This window comes from Dipodomys merriami, unplaced genomic scaffold (genome assembly GCF_024711535.1).
Source record: "Dipodomys merriami isolate MVZ:Mamm:240054 unplaced genomic scaffold, mDipMer1.0.p SCAF_19, whole genome shotgun sequence".
Lineage (NCBI taxonomy): Eukaryota > Metazoa > Chordata > Mammalia > Rodentia > Heteromyidae > Dipodomys > Dipodomys merriami.
Window position 1 is genome coordinate 32,631,503 of NW_027203270.1, and position 17,389 is coordinate 32,648,891.

Here is a 17,389-nt window from a genome sequence, read left to right on the forward strand (position 1 = left end):
AATCTCCACCTCACAGTAGCCTCTGAATATGGTGAAACTTAAAATGGAAATTACTGTTGCTTTTTCTGCTCCACAATTACTTGACAGAAAAAGGCTTTTGAGATCAGTCTAGCTAACAACTCTCCCTTTATGGCACAAACTCAGCTCATTAATCACCAAGCTAGGTAACAAATTGAGTATCTGTCTCTACAAAAAGGATAACACCACCAAACAACATTCTGATGAACTTTAAGTAGAAAAAGACTAAAGAGCTATAAGATGAAACAATAAAGGCAGAAAAAAAAATTCTATCAGCAAACTCAAAGAGAAACGCAAGGTGTGTAGTCCATCCGCTGCTACCTGTGTGCTGTGGTGCTGGCTTAGGTTTTGAAACCCTAAGTTCTGTTATCTTTGGAACTGAAGTTTTGTGGGAAATTTTTCTAGTAAGCTACATTTTTAAGAAAAAAAGACAAAAAACCCAACCCCCCACAAACCAAAAATGAATAGCACCTTACAATGAAAACATCTGCTTAACACTTCAATGCTAACATTCAGAAAAGTTTTTGGTAAAGTTTTGTCAACAAAACCATTGTTACTTGGTGACATATTTATAATATTTACTTGGCCTATTTTATGTAAGTATTTACATTTTGCTTCAGAAAATGCTCCAGAGTCTTTCAATGGATATTATGCAGTATAATCTACATACATTGTTTCTTTTCTAAAATCCATGCCAGGTGCTGGTGGCTCACACCTGTAATCCTAGCTACTCAGGAGGATGAGATCTGATGATCTCAGTTTGAAGCCAGCCTATGTAAGAAAGTCCCTGATACTCTTATATCCAAATAACCCCCCAAAAGCTAGAAGTGAAGCTGTGGTTAAAGTGGTAGAACACTATTTTTTTTTTTTTTTTTGATCCGGTTGTGGGGCCTGAACTCTGGGCCTGAGCACTGTGTCCCTCAGCTCTTCAGCTCAAGGCTAGTGCCCTACCACTTGAGCTACAGCACCACTTCCGGCTTTTTTCTTTTTGCTTATGTGGTGCTGAGGAATTGAACCCAGGGCCTCAGGCATGCAAGGCAAGCGCTCTACCACTGAGCCAACTTCCCAGCCCCTAGAACACTATTCTTGAGCAAAAAAAGTTCAGGGACAGTGTCCAGGCCAGAGTTCAAGCTGCAAGACTGGCCCAACAACAACAACAACAATTCCAAAAGTTTCTGAATTCTGAAACACATGGCCCCAGGGGTTTCTAGTAAGTATTGTGGGTTTGTATTTCTAAGTCCCAAGAAAAACTTAAAGGCATTAGAGATGATGTCTTCAATACTAAAAGCTATCAAAGTGTCAGCTAAGAAATATATTCTAGGGTGGGGAATGTGGCTTAGTGATAGAGTGCTTGCCTAGCATGCATGAAGCCCTGGGCTTGACTTCTCAGTACCACATACACAAAAAAAAGCCAAAGTAGTGCTGTGGCTCAAATGATAAGAGTGTTAGCCTTGAGCAAAAGAAGCTCAGAGACAGTGCCCAGGCCCTGAGTTCAAGCCCCAGGACAGACAAACAAACAAAAAAGAAATGTATTCTATGTATAGCCATTTTACTCAGTGCATCTAGAAATAGGATAAATATTACTAAAAATGGACATTCTCATTCTTAATTTTTATCTTGTGATATTGACATTCTTACTTGATCAACTACATATTTCTTTCCATTCCCCTAACCCATTAGCTCAAAATAATTTAAAACCTGTAAGTCACAATGAACCCTGTAAGTCACAGTGAAGGTTTGTGAACTGTGCATTCTACCCATCAATCAATAAAGGCGATTCTTCATAAGCCACTAAGTACAAATACATCCTAATTCCATGTCCTAGAGACCAAATTCTGAAATCTCAGTCTTGTCCAACAGAAAGTGAGAAAAGGGGTTAAATCAGCCTGTTGATCCATTTTACAGAAAGCCTAGAGCTCATACCTGCTATGGTTCATCTTCAGACATGAAATTGCAACGGGAACTTATCCTAAGCTCATTCGGCTGAGTGGAAGTACAGCCTCATCCATCTGATCTGGTAATATTCTAAACCTCTTTTTGATGAATACCAGTCCTTCCCTTCCCAGTAGCAGGTGGGGAAAAATTAATTCTGAGAGTGTGTTTGTGTAAGTTCTGCCCATAGAAGACAAGGCAGGTGACAGCCTTTCTGTGTACTTGCGATGTCACTAGTGTGAGTGAGGCTGGCTAGGGCTTCATGCTGGGAGTGAGCCATGTTTTCAAAGTACCACTACTAGTCCAGTTTAAGAAGGCTTAAAAAGCTCATCAGGAAGGTAAGAATAGAATTTACTTAATTTTTCTACCAGTCATCCCTCGGTTAATGAGCTAGATTTTTACTTATTTGAACATATGCAAGTCAGTTGGAAGTCTTTCAGTTTTAATACTGAAGTATGTTTTACTATTAAAAAATCTTCAATTAAAAATAAACATCTCAGAGTGAAATATTCTATGATGAATTCCATAAGCAAACCTGTGGCTTTCTATGATAAAGACATACTTGAAAATCGTCAAATATAGTTATCATATTTTATATTACTGTGGCTAATAAATGCCAATAACTGATTACTATAAGGTAAAATACAATATAGATAACATATTTGGAATAATTTGGAAATCGGTCCACCTGAATTTCTTACAAGAATCATTCTAGAAAGAACTTTGCAGAAAGAATGGTTTATTAGGCTCCAAATCTGTGTAAGCACCAAGTATCTGCTTTTTTAAAGTTTTATAAAATAGAAAGTAAAAAAATCTCCCAAAACCCCCAAAACAAAAACCATTGACTTTCTGAAGCTTTACATATTACTGCAAGAATCATTCGCAGGCTCTATTTTTTACTATGTATACTTGAAATTCCATGATATCATTGCTCCTGTTAATTGTTTGTTATTAGTGGAAGGTTTGCCTTTTATGGCATACTGCACCTTTAAGCATAATACATAATAAACAAGCATCAGCTCTCACAGGGATAGAATTTTCTGTGGAAGACCACTGTGACCCCAATTGGTTAACAATTAGAAAATGTATGTAAACACCACGTGGTGACCCACTTTTCTTATGTCCTTTGTATTGCTGGGACTTAGCTTTTTTCTTCTGTTTTGATGAAGCTGATTGGCTTTCTCTTGATGCTGAAAAATAAAAGGAAAAGTTGGTACCACACACTTGCTTACTATTGAAGATTATGCTTATCAGAGTACATGATGCTTTGAAAATAAGGATATATTTGTTCCTATAAAACCATAAAGCTGAGGGGCTGGGAAAGTGACTCAGTGGTAAAGCACTTGCCTTGCATGCATGAGGCCTTGGGTTCGATTACCCAGCACCACATAAGCAAAAAGAAAAAAAGCCGTAAGTGGCACTGTGGTTCAAGTGGTAGAGAGCTAGCCTTGAGCTGAAGAGCTGAGGGACAGTGCCCAAGCCCAGAGTTTAGGCCCTATGACCGGACCCCCCCCAAAAAACAAAAACAAAAAAAAAAACCATAAAGCTGAATACAGTATGAGACAGATTTCATTGTGTACTCAACATTATTTACTATACACCAATATATTTGTAGCTGGTAATTATAGTAAGTCTAGTTTTATTTGGTGACAGCAGTGTTGCTACAACCACTATATAACTTACTATTGAGTTAGCATTGCCAAGTACATATGGTCTGATTTTGTGATTCTGTTAAGTCTTAGTGTCTTACCTGTCAACCAGTCACACATAGGTATATTCCTGTTCTGTGAGCTACCACGATGATTTATGTAAGATAGTCCTCTAGAGAATTTTTGATTTTTACAAAAGGGAACCTTTTCTGAATACAAACTTACACTGTGATGCTGGAGGCTGTAGCTGATATCCAGTTAACTGACACCACCCTACAGGATAGAGGTCAGGGGACTCACAGTCTACCCACTGGTCATACTCTTCTTCCCATCCATCAAAATGTATTCTCAAGAGACGATGAATAATTCGAGTAACTGTGGCTACACATATTAAACGTGGCTCCATGAGATCCACAGCTTCTAACTTCATGCCTACACGAAATCCATGATTTGGAACATCCTGACAGAGAGAAGCAAGAAATTAACACCAATGTATGCAAGAATGCACAAATATACTAAGAAAAGCAATGTAGCCAAATACAATATAAACCCCAAAGACCCCAAGTAATTCTTGAATTATGCAAAAAAAGACCCCATATATTCTTTTATTGCCAAATATTTGCTTACAAGGCAAAGACATTTGGATAAACTATAGTATACATTTATCATTTATGTTATGACAGTTAGGCTACCCTTTACATTTACCTTATTAAATAGTTTTACTGGTGCTGCAATGGAGCCAGTCTCCCTGAGGTAGTCAAACCATTTAAAAGGAAGTTTTGTGTAACCTAAAAAACAGTATCAGTGTAAGTAATAGTTTATGTAAAGTTAACATAATACTAAAGTGCAAATCAAAAAGGTTAATCACCTAGAGCCCCATCATATGTTAGGCTCAATTTTTTTTTTTTTGGTTGGTCATGGGGCTTGAACTCTGGGCCTGGGCTCTGTTGCTCACTCTTCAGCTCAAGGCTAGCGCTCTATCACTTGAGCTACAGTGCCACTTCTGGTTTCTGGTGGTTTATTGGAGATAAGAGTTTCATGGACTTTTCTGTCTGGGCTGGCTTTGAACCTCGATCCTCAGATCTCAGCCTCCTGAGTAGCTGGGATTATAGGCATGAGCCACCGGTAGGTTGAATTTTTTTTAATGAACTTTAATTATGTTCTAATACTGCTGAGCACACTGGTTACTCCATTATATTCATTCTTCTTTTCTAGACACATACTCTATACAAAAGTGGCTCTCCTCTATTCTTACTATAAAAAGGGTAGACTTGCTTTTGTGGTACTGGGGATCAAACCCAGCACCTTGTGCTTGCTATGAGCTTTACCACTGAGCCACCTCAGCTGAAGACTCACTTTTCAGATCTTTGCTTTACAACAACCTAGCACATAATAGGCTACATTCATAGTTTTTCTTCTTCTTTTTTATATTTGAGGAAGAAAACTAGATGAGTAAATATTTTAATAAAACTTGTTTTGTTTTACTATCATTCCATCATAAGAAAAATCTTTGACTAAGACACTGAACTTAGAAAAACCACTAGTTAGGCCATGCGAATTGCTTCAAGTATGCAAAAAAAAAAAAAAAAAAAAAAAAGGCTTTTTAAAAAGCCACCACATCTAGGAAGGTAAGTTCTTTCCCTCAAAATCTAAGTATTAATAAAAGAGATCCCTGAGACCCCTGCAGTCTCCCTGAATATTGCACAGGTGCTCAGAAAAAAAATTCCAAACTAATAAAGCTTACTAAAGCTAGCTAGGTACAGTATTTGGTGTTTTCATAGCAATCCAGATTTGGTATATTTAATCTGCATATACATACATGTTCCATAAACCCACAGAAAAAGAAAATATCAGGCTGTGTTAAATGTAAAGAGACACCATGTAAGAAGATAGCAAGGGTAAGACTCAGTGTTTACACAGGATGTACCTCTTGGTGGAGTAAGTTCAATCATATTAATTTCACAGAAACCAACAGGGAAAATAGAAGGAGAGGTTGCATGGTAACAGAACCAGTCAGATCCATCTGCTGCTTCTGAGCCATCGATCCCGATCATCAGGAATCCATCAGCCAGCACCTTTTAAATTAAGAGAATCCAAGTACTTGAAATTAGATTCCATTATTAGAAAAAAGCCTGGAAACTTCATGAGAAATGCTTCTCCTTCTCATTTTTTTTTTTTTGGGTCCGGTTGTGGGGCCTGAACTCTGGGCCTGGGCGCTGTCCCTCAGCTCTTCAGTTCAAGGCTAGCGCTCTACCACTTGAGCCACAGCGCCACTTCCGGCTTTTTGCTTATGCGGTGCTGAGGAATCGAACCCAGGGCCTCATGCATGCAAGGCAAGCACTCTACCACTGGGCCACCTTCACAGCCCCTCCTTCTCATTTTTTTGTTTTTAATGCTGGTCCCTGGGCTTGAGCACAGGGGTTGGGTGCTGTCCCTGACCTTTTGTGCTCAAGGCCAGCACTGTACCACTTGAGCCACAGCTCCACTTCCAGACTTTTGGGTGGTTAATTGGAGATAAAGAATCTAATTGGAGATAAGAGTCTCATAGACTTTCCTGCCTAGGCTGGCTTTGAGTCTAGAATCCTCAGATCTCAGTGTCCTGAACTAGGATTACAGGTGTGAGCCACTAGTGCCTGGTAGAGAAATGCGTTTTTATTGAATAATGTTCAAGAATAGAAGCTAAGCTATATAGCCAGGTATCAGTGGTTCATGCCTGCAATCTTAGCTACTCAGGGAGGCTGAGAGCTGAAGATCATGGTTCAAAGCCAGCCCGGGCAGGAAAGTCCATGAGACTCTTATCTCCAATTAACCACCAGAAAACTGGAAGTGGCACTGTGGCTTAAGTGGTAGAGTGCTAGCCTTGAGCTGAAGAGCTTGAGGGATAGCACCCAGGCCCAGAGTTCAAGCCCCACGACTGACAAAAAAAAGAATAGAAGCTATACTAAAAACCCATGTAAAATGTAGTAGTGTATACAAAAAACAAGCCAAGATTCCAAGATTCAACAGCAGTATCTCAAGAGATCTGAGCATATCTGTGTCTGTTAAAGACTGAAGCTAAGTCTTAACTCAGTTCATACCTTTCTTTCTTTCTTTCCTTCTGATGGAGCATTATCATTTTCCCAAGCCTTTTTTTTTTTGACAGCCATGTGGTTTGAACTCTGGGCCTGAGCTCTTCAGCTCAAAGCTAGCGACCTACCACTTGAGCCACAGCACCACTTCCAGTTTTTTTCTGTTCATGTGGTACAGAGGAATAGAACCCAGGGCTTCATGTATGCTAAGCAAGCACTCTACCACTGAGCCACACTCTCTGCCCCTTCCCAAGCTTTTGAGCTTTCAACTTGATCTTTTTATTTTTTTGGGGTGTGTGTATGCTAGGAAAGGAGTCTTGAACAGAGGTACCTGTACTCTCATTTGGATTTTTTCACTCAAGGCTGGTGCTCTACCACTTGACTCACATTTCCACTTTGGTATTTTGCTAACAAGATAAGAATCTCACACAGGTTTATCTGCTCAGGCTGGCTTTGAATCTAGATACTCAGCTTTCAGCCTCTTGTGTAGCTTGGATTACAGGCAGGAACCACTGGTGCCTGACACATCTTACTTTTGTTTCAAGACTGTAAACTTTTTTCATTATTAACAGTATTATTTTTGTGATACTGAAGATTGAATTTAGGCCCGTATGACTGCAAGGTGCTAGTGGGCTTAAGGCATCCCACCAGCCCAAGACTACAAACTTTTTTTTGTTGGTTGTAGGGCTTGAACTCAGATCCTGGGTGCTGTCCCTAAGCTTTTTTGTGCTCAAGGCTAGCACTCTACCATTTGAGCCACAATGCGACTTCAGTTTTTCAATGGTTACTTTGAGATGAGAGTCTCACAGTGACTATTCTGCCTGGGCTGGCTTTGAACTGTGATCCTCAGATCTCAGCCTTCTGAGTAGCTAGGATTTACAGGTGTGAGCCACCAATGCCTGGCTACAAACTTTTTAAAGTTCAAAACAAAAGTAGTTATGATCATAATTTCTTCTCTGACACCTGATATGCTGCTCACTGGGACATCATTTCATGTTCATTTCTCCAGAGCAGATTATGTTCTGATGGCATTACTTCCCAACCTGATTGGTTGTTAGAATCACCTGGAGAATTTTTTTTGGCAGGTTGTGGGTCTTGAACTTAGGGCCTGTGTGCTGTCCCTGAGCTTTTATGCTCAAGGCTAGTGCTCTTAACACTTTGAGCAACAGCTATACTTCTGGTTTTTGAATGGTTAATTGGAGATAAAAGTCTCATGGGAACTTTCCTGCCTGGGCTGACTTTGAATTGAGATCCACAGAACTTAGCCTCTGGAGTAGCTAGGATTGTAGGCTTGAGCCACCCATGCCCATCCACTTGGAGAATTTTTTGTTTTTACTTTCTTCTTCTTTTTTTTTAAAGACAAGTACAGATTTCTGGATATTTCTTGTGATTCTAATTACACAGGTCTACAGTAGGACATGAAAATCTGTATTTTAAACCTTATCAGGTGGTTTCTGTGGGGTAAACAGGAAGGAACAGGATTTGGAGTCAGTCCTGTCTACCTGTGTTGCCATGAATACAGGCACACAGGACATGCATTCATTGTAACTTAATTCTTTTGGCTTCGGCTCTAAGTAGTGCTGTAATTCAAATCTCAAGTTATACTGTTACACAAGTAGATTCTGAACCAGTGTTTTTTTTTCCCCTTCTTGTTTTATATTTTTCTGTGACCAGACTGCTGATTATCTTGCCTTGGTCTTCATGTGTACCCATAGGCTTTTTTTTTTTTGCTTTAACTTTTTGAAAGAGTCTTATGTTTATTGAAATGGGTGGGCCTTGCTAATTTTTTTACCTAGGCTGGTTTCAAATTACAATCCTTTTGATCTCTGTCTTTTGAGTTTTATAGGAACATACCACTATGCCTGGCCTTGGACTATTGGTTCTTTTTTTAATTTTTAAAATTTTATTGTAAAGGTGATGTAATGAGGGGTTACAATTACATAAGTCAGGTAGTGATTACATTTCCTTTTGAATTACTGATTCTTAACCATCACTGTCCATGAAAATGACCTGCCTAGGAGTTAGGAGGTGAGGAGGGAAGCAATGCTAGGGGAAAAACAAAGGAGGGGGTAACAATGCTCAACAGGAAATGGACTCATTACCTTGCTCATGTAACTGTAACCCTTCTGTACAGTATCTTTACAATAAAAAAATATATAATAAAAAAAATGACCTGCCTTTAAAAAAATGCCAGTGCTTAAGTTCAAACCTAGACTGATTAAATTAGAATAAAGGATAAGAGGTTTAGCTACCTGTACTTTCCAAAGTTCCCTAAGGAATCCTGATTCTAAGAACCGAGAACTCTTCATATGAAAAGGAGAAGAAAAAAGAATAAATAAAGTTCTACCAAGAACAAAAATCATAAAAAGGAAAATGAAGATAAACTTATCTTGTTACAATTCTGTACTGGGGTATTTTTGGCCAGAAGTAATTTAAATCAAGATTCTTTCTCCTCAGGATATTTTTCAGCAAATAAAGGTTGCAGATCCAAATGACTTTTTTTTTTTCTTCTTTTTTTTGGGTCCAGTCGTGGGGCCTGAACTCTGGGCCTGGGCGCTGTCCCTCAACTTTTCAGCTCAAGGCTAGCGCTCTACTACTTGAGCCACAGCACCACTTCCAGCTTTTTTCTTTTTGCTTATGTGGTGCTGAGGAATTGAACCCAGGGCCTCAGGCATGCAAGGCAAGCGCTCTACCACTGAGCCACCTTCCCAGCCCCACAAATGACTATCTTGACATGTCATATAAAAAAGATCTGTCTTTGTCTGCCAAGAGTCCAGGCTATTTTTTTTTTCTTTTTATTAAACTCGGGGCTGGGAAGGTGGCTCAGTGATAAGAGTGCTTGCTTTGCATGCATGAGGCCCTGGGTTCAGTTCCTCAGCACTACATAAGCAGAAAAAGCTAGAAATGGCACTGTGGCTCAAGTGGTAGTCTTGAGCTGAAGAGCTGAAGGACAGCGCCCAGGTCCCCCCCAAAACCCCAAAAAACCTCTCTGGATTTCTTGCTCATGGCATGTGCTCTATCACTGGAGCCATACCTCCAAGCCTGGCTTTTGCTAGTAAATAAGAGTTAAAAGTCTAATGCTTTTGTCTGATGGGCTATGAACTTCAGTCCTCCCAAGTCTCAGTTTCCTGAGTTGCTAGGATTATAGGAGTGAGCCACTGGTCTGGCTCCTTTGATCCCTCTTCAAAGAGCCTCAGGAAGTAGTTATTTTGAATCAAATGCTTTAATTTCCCTAATATCATTAGAAAAGGCTTCTAAAAGCCTTCAGTATGCATGTTTAGTTACTGTAGTATATTTGAGAAATAGTGATAGCCACAGTAGTGACTAGTTGGATGCTGTTTATTATTAGTGTCTTCAAAATGCCTTTCTGGACCAAGCTATCTCCCTCTATTTGACAGTTACATGGTAGTTTGGGATATCAAAGTATGAACAATTTCTTCAGGGATTTTTTTTTTTTTTTGTACTTAATATAGCCAGGTGCTGGTGGCTCTTGCCTGTAATCCTAGCTACTCAGGAAGCTGAGATCTGAGGATTGTAGTTTGCAGCCAGCCCAGGCAGGTAAGTCTATGAAACTCTTATCTCCAATAAACTCCTCAAAAAAGCTGGAAGTGGCACTGTGGTATAAGTGGTAGAGTGCTTTCCTTGAGCAAAAGAAGCTTAGAGATAGTACCCAGGCCCTGAGTTCAAGCCCCAGGACCAGCCAAAAAAAAAAAGGTAAAAACACTTAGTGCCTGTAATACCTCTGCTTCCCAAAAGAGATCTGAAACTTGTAGTAACTTTCTCCATCTTGAAGAGTCACACTTTCTTTGTTACAACGAACACTGTATGCAACTCATTCTATGTATTAAAAAATAATTCTATAATTTTGCTTGCTTAATAAAATTCCTATAAATATGATTTCTATATTTTAATACATATTCTCTTACCTTTCTAATGGTTGCGACACATATTGTAGAAAGATTTAATGGGTCTATAGCTTCTAATTTCATTCCTTCCTTGAACCATTCTCCACTCTGGTCTACTTCTTTTACCTAAAGAATTATATGAAAGCACATATACTGTTATAAATGTTGTGATTTTAGTAATTAAACTTTTACCAACTTGAAACGTCTACTGATGCCTATTCCTACCTACCTAATACTGAAACTCAAACTCTTATTAGAGAATAAAGGATCAAATAATTATAAAGTAATTATAATACATCAATGACAGCTATGAATTATAAGGTCTTAATCCTTTTTAGTAAACATATGCAATTGTGATTTCTATCATTTTAGGAACAAACCCACAACCCTCTTTCAAACTTAATTTATACATGAGGGTTCTTATAAAAACTTCTTACCTTAGCAAATAAATGTGGTGGTGTATCAAAATGTCCATCCTGTTTCTTTGTAATATCTACAAGGAAAAGTTACATACTAATCTGTCAGCATTTGTGAGAAGACCAAAAACCACATTTCTTTGAAGGCTTCAAACTCACAAGGAATCTAATGCTTTAACATGGCAAAAAGACATGCCTTTTATATATATGTTGAATAAATAGCACTGGTTGACATGTGCATATGCTATTAGATATACACCAGCTATTCATAATGCTGAGAATTCTACAATTGGTAATTACCAGTTTAGAAGTATGTTTTAATCTGTCTAATATTAAGTCTAGCCACACTTAATCTTTCCATTTTGATTAAGTGGAAACTTATCTCTGTGTCTTGCAAATGGACTGGATAAGAAAATGAAGACAATTGCTATTTGACTAAAATCATTGCTATTATTATTTTGTGGTGCTAGAGACCAAACACAGGGCCTCCCACATAAAAGTGCCTTATTCTTTTTTTTCTTGTTTTTTGTTTTTGTTTTGCTTATGTGGTGCTGAGGAATTGAACCCAGGACTTCATGCATGAGAGGCAAGCACTTGACCACTGAGCCAACTTTCCAGCCCAAGTGCCTTATTCTTAAATTGAGGCAAGAGTAGGGAACATGAAGGAACACTAAAGGGACACTAATATGGTATGAACTTTTCCTAATTAAAATAGAATAAGCAGCCTGAACAACTCAAATGTTATTTTTGGTCTATGCTTTTCTGCTGAGAAAAATAACCAAGTAGTAAAGTTCATCCTCTTGGATACTTTCAATAGGAAGTTTGTGGTAGCTGCTTACCAGATCTTTTGAAACGATGACCTATGCTTCGAGACCAACCGATGTGATGGATTAAGGGGCTGTGCATATGGCACCAGAAGTCGTCCGTCCTGTCTTCACTCTCTTCATACACTAGCCTCAGTCTACCTCCAATTACACTCTCCACCACTGCTACCCGCGTTCGACATAAATGCCTCTTGTCAACCACTTCTACTCTCATGCAAGGTTTGAAAGGATACTGCATACTCTCTGAAACCTTCAAATTCAAGCAGACAAAACCTGTTTGAAATTCATGACAGGATTTTTCAAATAATTTTAACACTATACTGTCAAAAATACTGAATGCAATCAATATTTTAACATAGATTATTCAGTTTATGAAATTACAGTTCCTTAAGCGCTCTTCAATCCTTTATAAACAAGATCCTGCTTTTACCTTTTGTGAGAAATCTGGAGGAAGTGTTTTGGCACCAGTAAGTCTTTTTACAAGAAAAGCTTTCCAGTTTGTATACTTATGTTGAATAGCTAAAATAAAAGAAAATAACCAATTATGCTTTAGCAGAAAGTAGAAGTATTTAATAAATTATCTGTTAAAATATTAATGTCTATATTACCTTAAGGTTATTATGTGTGAGATATGTTTCGAGTCACTGTAGGGGTGAATAAGCCACTTACTTCTAGGAGGAACAAGAGGTTTTCCACTGGCTGCACACCAACCAACTGGATGGATATCAGAACCACATATATTGCACCAGAAGTCTAGACCAGAATCATTTTCAAATCCTTCATATCTTAAAAGGGCATTGTAACCTAAAACCAACAAATCAATCACTAAATAAGAAAACAGAAAAACAAAGAAGTAGTAGTGGTTGTCAATCTTTACTGTCCTCTGCAGAACCACCTGCAGAGCCTGTTAGTTACAGAGAGTGGCCCCATTCTAGATTTTACACTCACATCAAGTCCCCGTGGACCAAACTTTTTTTTTTTTTTTAATTATGCCAGTCTTGGGGCTTGAACTCAGGATCTCCGTGCTGTCCCTGAGCTTTTTTTGTGCTCAAGGCTTAGGGCTCTAGCACTTGAGCCACAGCGCTGCTTCTGGCTATTTTTGATGGTTGATAGGACATAAAAATCTCCTGGACTTTTCTGCCTGGTCTGGCTTTGAACTACAATTCCCAGAACTCAGCCTCCTGAGTAGCTAGAGATACAAGTATGAGCCACTAGTTCCTGGAATATGGACCAAACTTTGAGAAACACTGATTGTTCAGTTCAATCAGTTCAACTGTTTTTTTGAGCATGGCTTCTCCTTTGAATGCATTTCAATTTTACCCACAATTTTAGGCTCAGCTTTTTTACTCATGGCTGGTGCTCTACCATTTGAGCCATATCTCTATTTGCAGTTTTTTTTTTTTTTCCTGATTAACTGGAGATGAGAGTCTCTTAGATTTCTTTGCAAGGATGAGTTCGGGATTAGGATTAGAATCCTTAGAGCTCAGCCTCCTGAGTAGCTAGAATTACAGGCAGGTAACATTGGTGCCCAGTGCAAGAGAAGGTTTTGGTATTAGTACAATCCCGTATGTGACAGAAACCTACTTTAAATATATTACAAAGAAATCATCTTATCCAGCTGATTAGACAGCCAATTATAATCTGGATATGGCTACTTTGAGAATCTAAGTTTTTCCTATTTGTAGATTAGATTGAAAAATGCTAAGTAAAAGTTCAATGAATACAAATATACATATTTGACAGCACTTAATGTCCTAGGCAAATAGGGGGCTCTTATTTCCTAGGGAAAACAAAAAGTATGTATTTTGTTTATAATTTAACAAATCTTAAGTAAAAAAGTGCAAAACCAAAACAGTACTGGCGATTAAACTTTGAGCCTCATGGTGGTAGGTAAGCTAGTGCTCTACCATTTGAGTGAGCCATGCCTCCAGTCCCAGTTTAGGTTTAATATAAAGCCTTTAGTAGAATAAAACAAGGGCCAATAATGGAATTTCAGGCAAGGCACCAAGTTCAGTTATTAGCATTTTCTTGCATTAATGTTTACAATTAAACTTTATAGTATTAAATCTTTAGTTTTAAAATTTGTAGAACTTACTGGTTTGTGAATTATTGGTAAACTAGTTTATGATTAACACAAAGCTTACCTCTCCACAATGGCGAAGTGACTTAAAAAGACATAATGCAATTAGACAAAAACAATCTTTGGACATTAAATGTATTGATCTTTAGAGCAAAGGATCTTTAAGTGCAAAGGACTTAAAACGTCTAGGACACAAACTATTTTAAATCAGAATGTTGAGAATATAAACATATGGAGAATACTGATATATTCAGGAAAACATTTCAAGGAAAAGTTTGGTGATTGAACTGAATATTACACATTACAGAGCTTGGTACATTCTTCGAAGAGTCCTAAGTACATGCTGCATGAGCACAAACTAGCTTCAGAGCAAAATATTTACATTAGGGACCAATACAACATTTGTTTTGCAGTGTATGGTAAAGCTCATCAATAGCTGAAAACAGTATCTTGGCCATGTGTGTCTGTCTCCTGGGGCTTGATCTCAGGGGCTGGGTGCTGTCCCTGAGCCTTTTTTTGCTCAAAGCTAGCTTTCTATCATTTGGCCAGGGAACTAAAAGTTGTTTTTGCATTTTTTTCCTTCTTAGCACTATTATAGTTTGAACTCAGAGCTTTAACACTTGTTTGGCTGGTGCTTTACTACTTCAGCCAAGTCTTGACATATTTCCATGGTTCATTTATTTATTTATTTATTTATTGGTCTGGTCTTGGGGCCTGAACTCTGGGCCTGGGTGCTGTCCCTCAGCTCTTCAGCTCAAGGCTAGCACTCTACCACTTGAGCCACAGCGCCACTTCCGGCTTTTTTTCTTTTTGCTTATGTGGTGCTGAGGAATTGAACCCAGGGCCTCATGCATGCAAGGCAAGTGCTCTACCACTGAGCCACCTTCCCAGACCTAGTTTGCTTTTTTATAGATACAAATTTGGTCATATCATTTGGGAATGCTTGCAACATTTATAAACATGCTCTTTTATGAAAGGTTAGTTATTATTAGTATTTTCCAGGAAGTCATCATGCATGCTTTCACCTGCTAGTTTTATAATTCCAGCAATCCAGAAGACTTTGGTAGGCAGGCTGCAGTCTGTATTGGGAACTTCTACTCTCACATTTTCTGATATATCACCCCAGCAGGTCCCCATAGGTGCCTGTCATACAAGAATTATTAGGTTACTGTCTTATTAACATAAAGCCTAGATGTATTCAAAATTAAGTATTATTATCAATAATAATAATGAAGCAAAACCACCTTTTTAATCTATTTTTCTCTAAACTTATAACTGATCTTTTCCCTTGTAGAGACTCTATTTGGAAAAAGCCAATGTCATACTCAAGACGAAGATTAGATCCATGTCAAATTCAAAATTCAACAGACCTACTATAATATGTAAAAATCCATTTTTCTAAAAGCTGAATTACAAAATTCAACTGCACAGGATAAAGCTGAAGTGAGAAGGTTGGCATTTTGGTGCATTGAATGGATACACTTAACCTTTAAGATGTGGGCAAACAGCAGAAGGAAAAACTGTTCCAATTAGCAATGAGGTTTCCAACACGAAGAAATAAAACCTAGCTACTACATTTTAAATTGCAATTAAACTCATAGACTATAAATACAGTGTACTTCAACAAACATGAAAAGCACGAGGTAAGTTAAAAGTTAAAAAGGTGGAGGTGAAGACCTGTGAGAGGTTGAGTATCAAGAGTAAACTGTTAAATAATTTCTCTTTTTGTCAGTTATGGGGCTTGAACTCAGGGCCTGGATGCTGTCCCTGCCTGAGCTTTCTTGCTCAAGGCTAGCAGGCTACCATTTTGAGCCCAAGCACCACTTTCAGTTTTCTGGTGGTTAAATGGAGATAAGAGTCTCACAGACATTTTCCTGCTTAGGCTGGCTTTTGAACCATGATCCTCATATCTCAGCCTGAGTAGCTAGGATTACAGGCATGCCACCAGCAGCTGGCTTGTTAAATAACTTCTTACTTTAACATTTCCAAGGCAAGAATTACTATAATTGGTTTTTACTATAATGAGTCGGTGACCAGCAGCCTTCACACCAAATGGTTAAAGGGGCGGAGGGGATTCAGAAAACGGACTGTACGAGCATCACAAGGGGATTTTCCAAAATACATATTCCCAAATTACCACTTTTATATTTTGGTCCTTAAACTACAAGACAATTCACAATTATCTAGAGTTTAAGCAGTAGCAAATTAGTGAATTTAGGTACATACATAAAGGTTTAAAATACTGAAAAGCAAACATAAGACATTCAAGTTACAAGAAATAGCCAATTTGGAAACTGGAAATGCCTCCTCTGGTCCCTTAATACTTTGGTGGATAGTTATAGAACAGGCTAGTCTTCTGGAACAACATTTATCTCCTGCTCTTTCAATAATTTGTAGAATTTCATAAGGAAAGGAAGAGAATGCCAAGTAATTTTTGACTAAGGCAAGTCTAGAAACTAGATAGAACTTATCAGTAGCTATTCTTTGAGTAGTAAAGCAATGAATGACTGTATCTTAATACTTGAGATATACCCTATCTCAACTAATAGTGATTCTGGGAAAGAAGATATATCACCTATCTCTATAAGTTGTATAAAAACAAAAAGAAAAATAAAATCACCACCCACCACCAAAACCCCTTTTATGGCTACCTTTCTTTTGTAAATTTGAAGAGTGGACCCCTCAGGTTCTGCTACCTCCCCCTATATTATTCTTGACTATAAGGCTATCCCTATTGCCAGCAGATATAAACAGAAAAGAAGAGGCTTCAATGAATGTAGGTAACAAAGACTAAGCTAACATACATCAATACGAAGACCACATGTTCATTTCTATGAGAAAGACCAATTTGAACATATAGATGCAGCTACATGTATGTACAAAATTACATTAAATTGAAGTAGGGCACCCATTCCTCTCTGCTTGACTGCCCAATCTGAGAGCTGGGTTTATTTTTCATTGAGAAGAGGCATGGTTACACTGCCAAGCTAGGGATGAGGTGGATATAGTGCTAGGTAAATTTGGCACACAGGACTCCTTTTTGAGCTAGGTATAATAATCTGTCATTTTTTTGGAAAGCCTTAGCATTTGTTTGGAGGAAATTAAGTTTTAGTCACATTTCATTAAAGAAACAACATGTCAATATGCTCTCGTAAGTTTAACGTTCACTTGAGTGGGAAATCTTATGTTTTGGTCCCTACAGTCTGGATTGGTATAGGAGAAAGTAGCAGAAAGTGACATTTGTTCTTGCCTGTAAGGTTGTGGTTCTGCTAGGCCCTCTTAAACCAATCCATATGGTTTGCTCTAAGAAAACAATTAAGAAAGAAAAACATCAACAAGAGCACCAGTTATAGCATAGTATGTGCTCAATGTGTTGAAATAAGGTGTTTATATTCATAGATATAACTGCCCTTTTGTTGAAAATGAGGATTCATAAATGTGGAAGACTAAATGACCCAGGGCTTCACAGCCATCTTCATCCAAGTCATCCGTCTTCT

At 38.2% G+C, this 17,389-nt stretch overlaps 1 protein-coding gene across 12 annotated transcripts in view; it reads right to left on the reverse strand.

Moving 5' to 3' along the window:
* Nucleotides 1–17,389, reverse strand: part of Mbtd1 (mbt domain containing 1) — a 66,543-nt gene that overhangs the window by 9,405 nt on the left and 39,749 nt on the right. For all 12 annotated transcript variants that reach the window (XM_070028404.1, XM_070028405.1, XM_070028403.1 and 9 more), the window contains 10 exons: nucleotides 14,918–15,035; nucleotides 12,482–12,616; nucleotides 12,243–12,331; nucleotides 11,828–12,062; nucleotides 11,010–11,065; nucleotides 10,594–10,698; nucleotides 5,527–5,674; nucleotides 4,305–4,387; nucleotides 3,825–4,059; nucleotides 3,063–3,140 (listed from right to left, as the gene is read on the reverse strand). In XM_070028404.1, coding sequence (XP_069884505.1) covers nucleotides 3,063–3,140; nucleotides 3,825–4,059; nucleotides 4,305–4,387; nucleotides 5,527–5,674; nucleotides 10,594–10,698; nucleotides 11,010–11,065; nucleotides 11,828–12,062; nucleotides 12,243–12,331; nucleotides 12,482–12,616; nucleotides 14,918–15,035 — 1,282 coding nt within the window. The remainder of the gene's footprint in view (nucleotides 1–3,062; nucleotides 3,141–3,824; nucleotides 4,060–4,304; nucleotides 4,388–5,526; nucleotides 5,675–10,593; nucleotides 10,699–11,009; nucleotides 11,066–11,827; nucleotides 12,063–12,242; nucleotides 12,332–12,481; nucleotides 12,617–14,917; nucleotides 15,036–17,389) is intronic.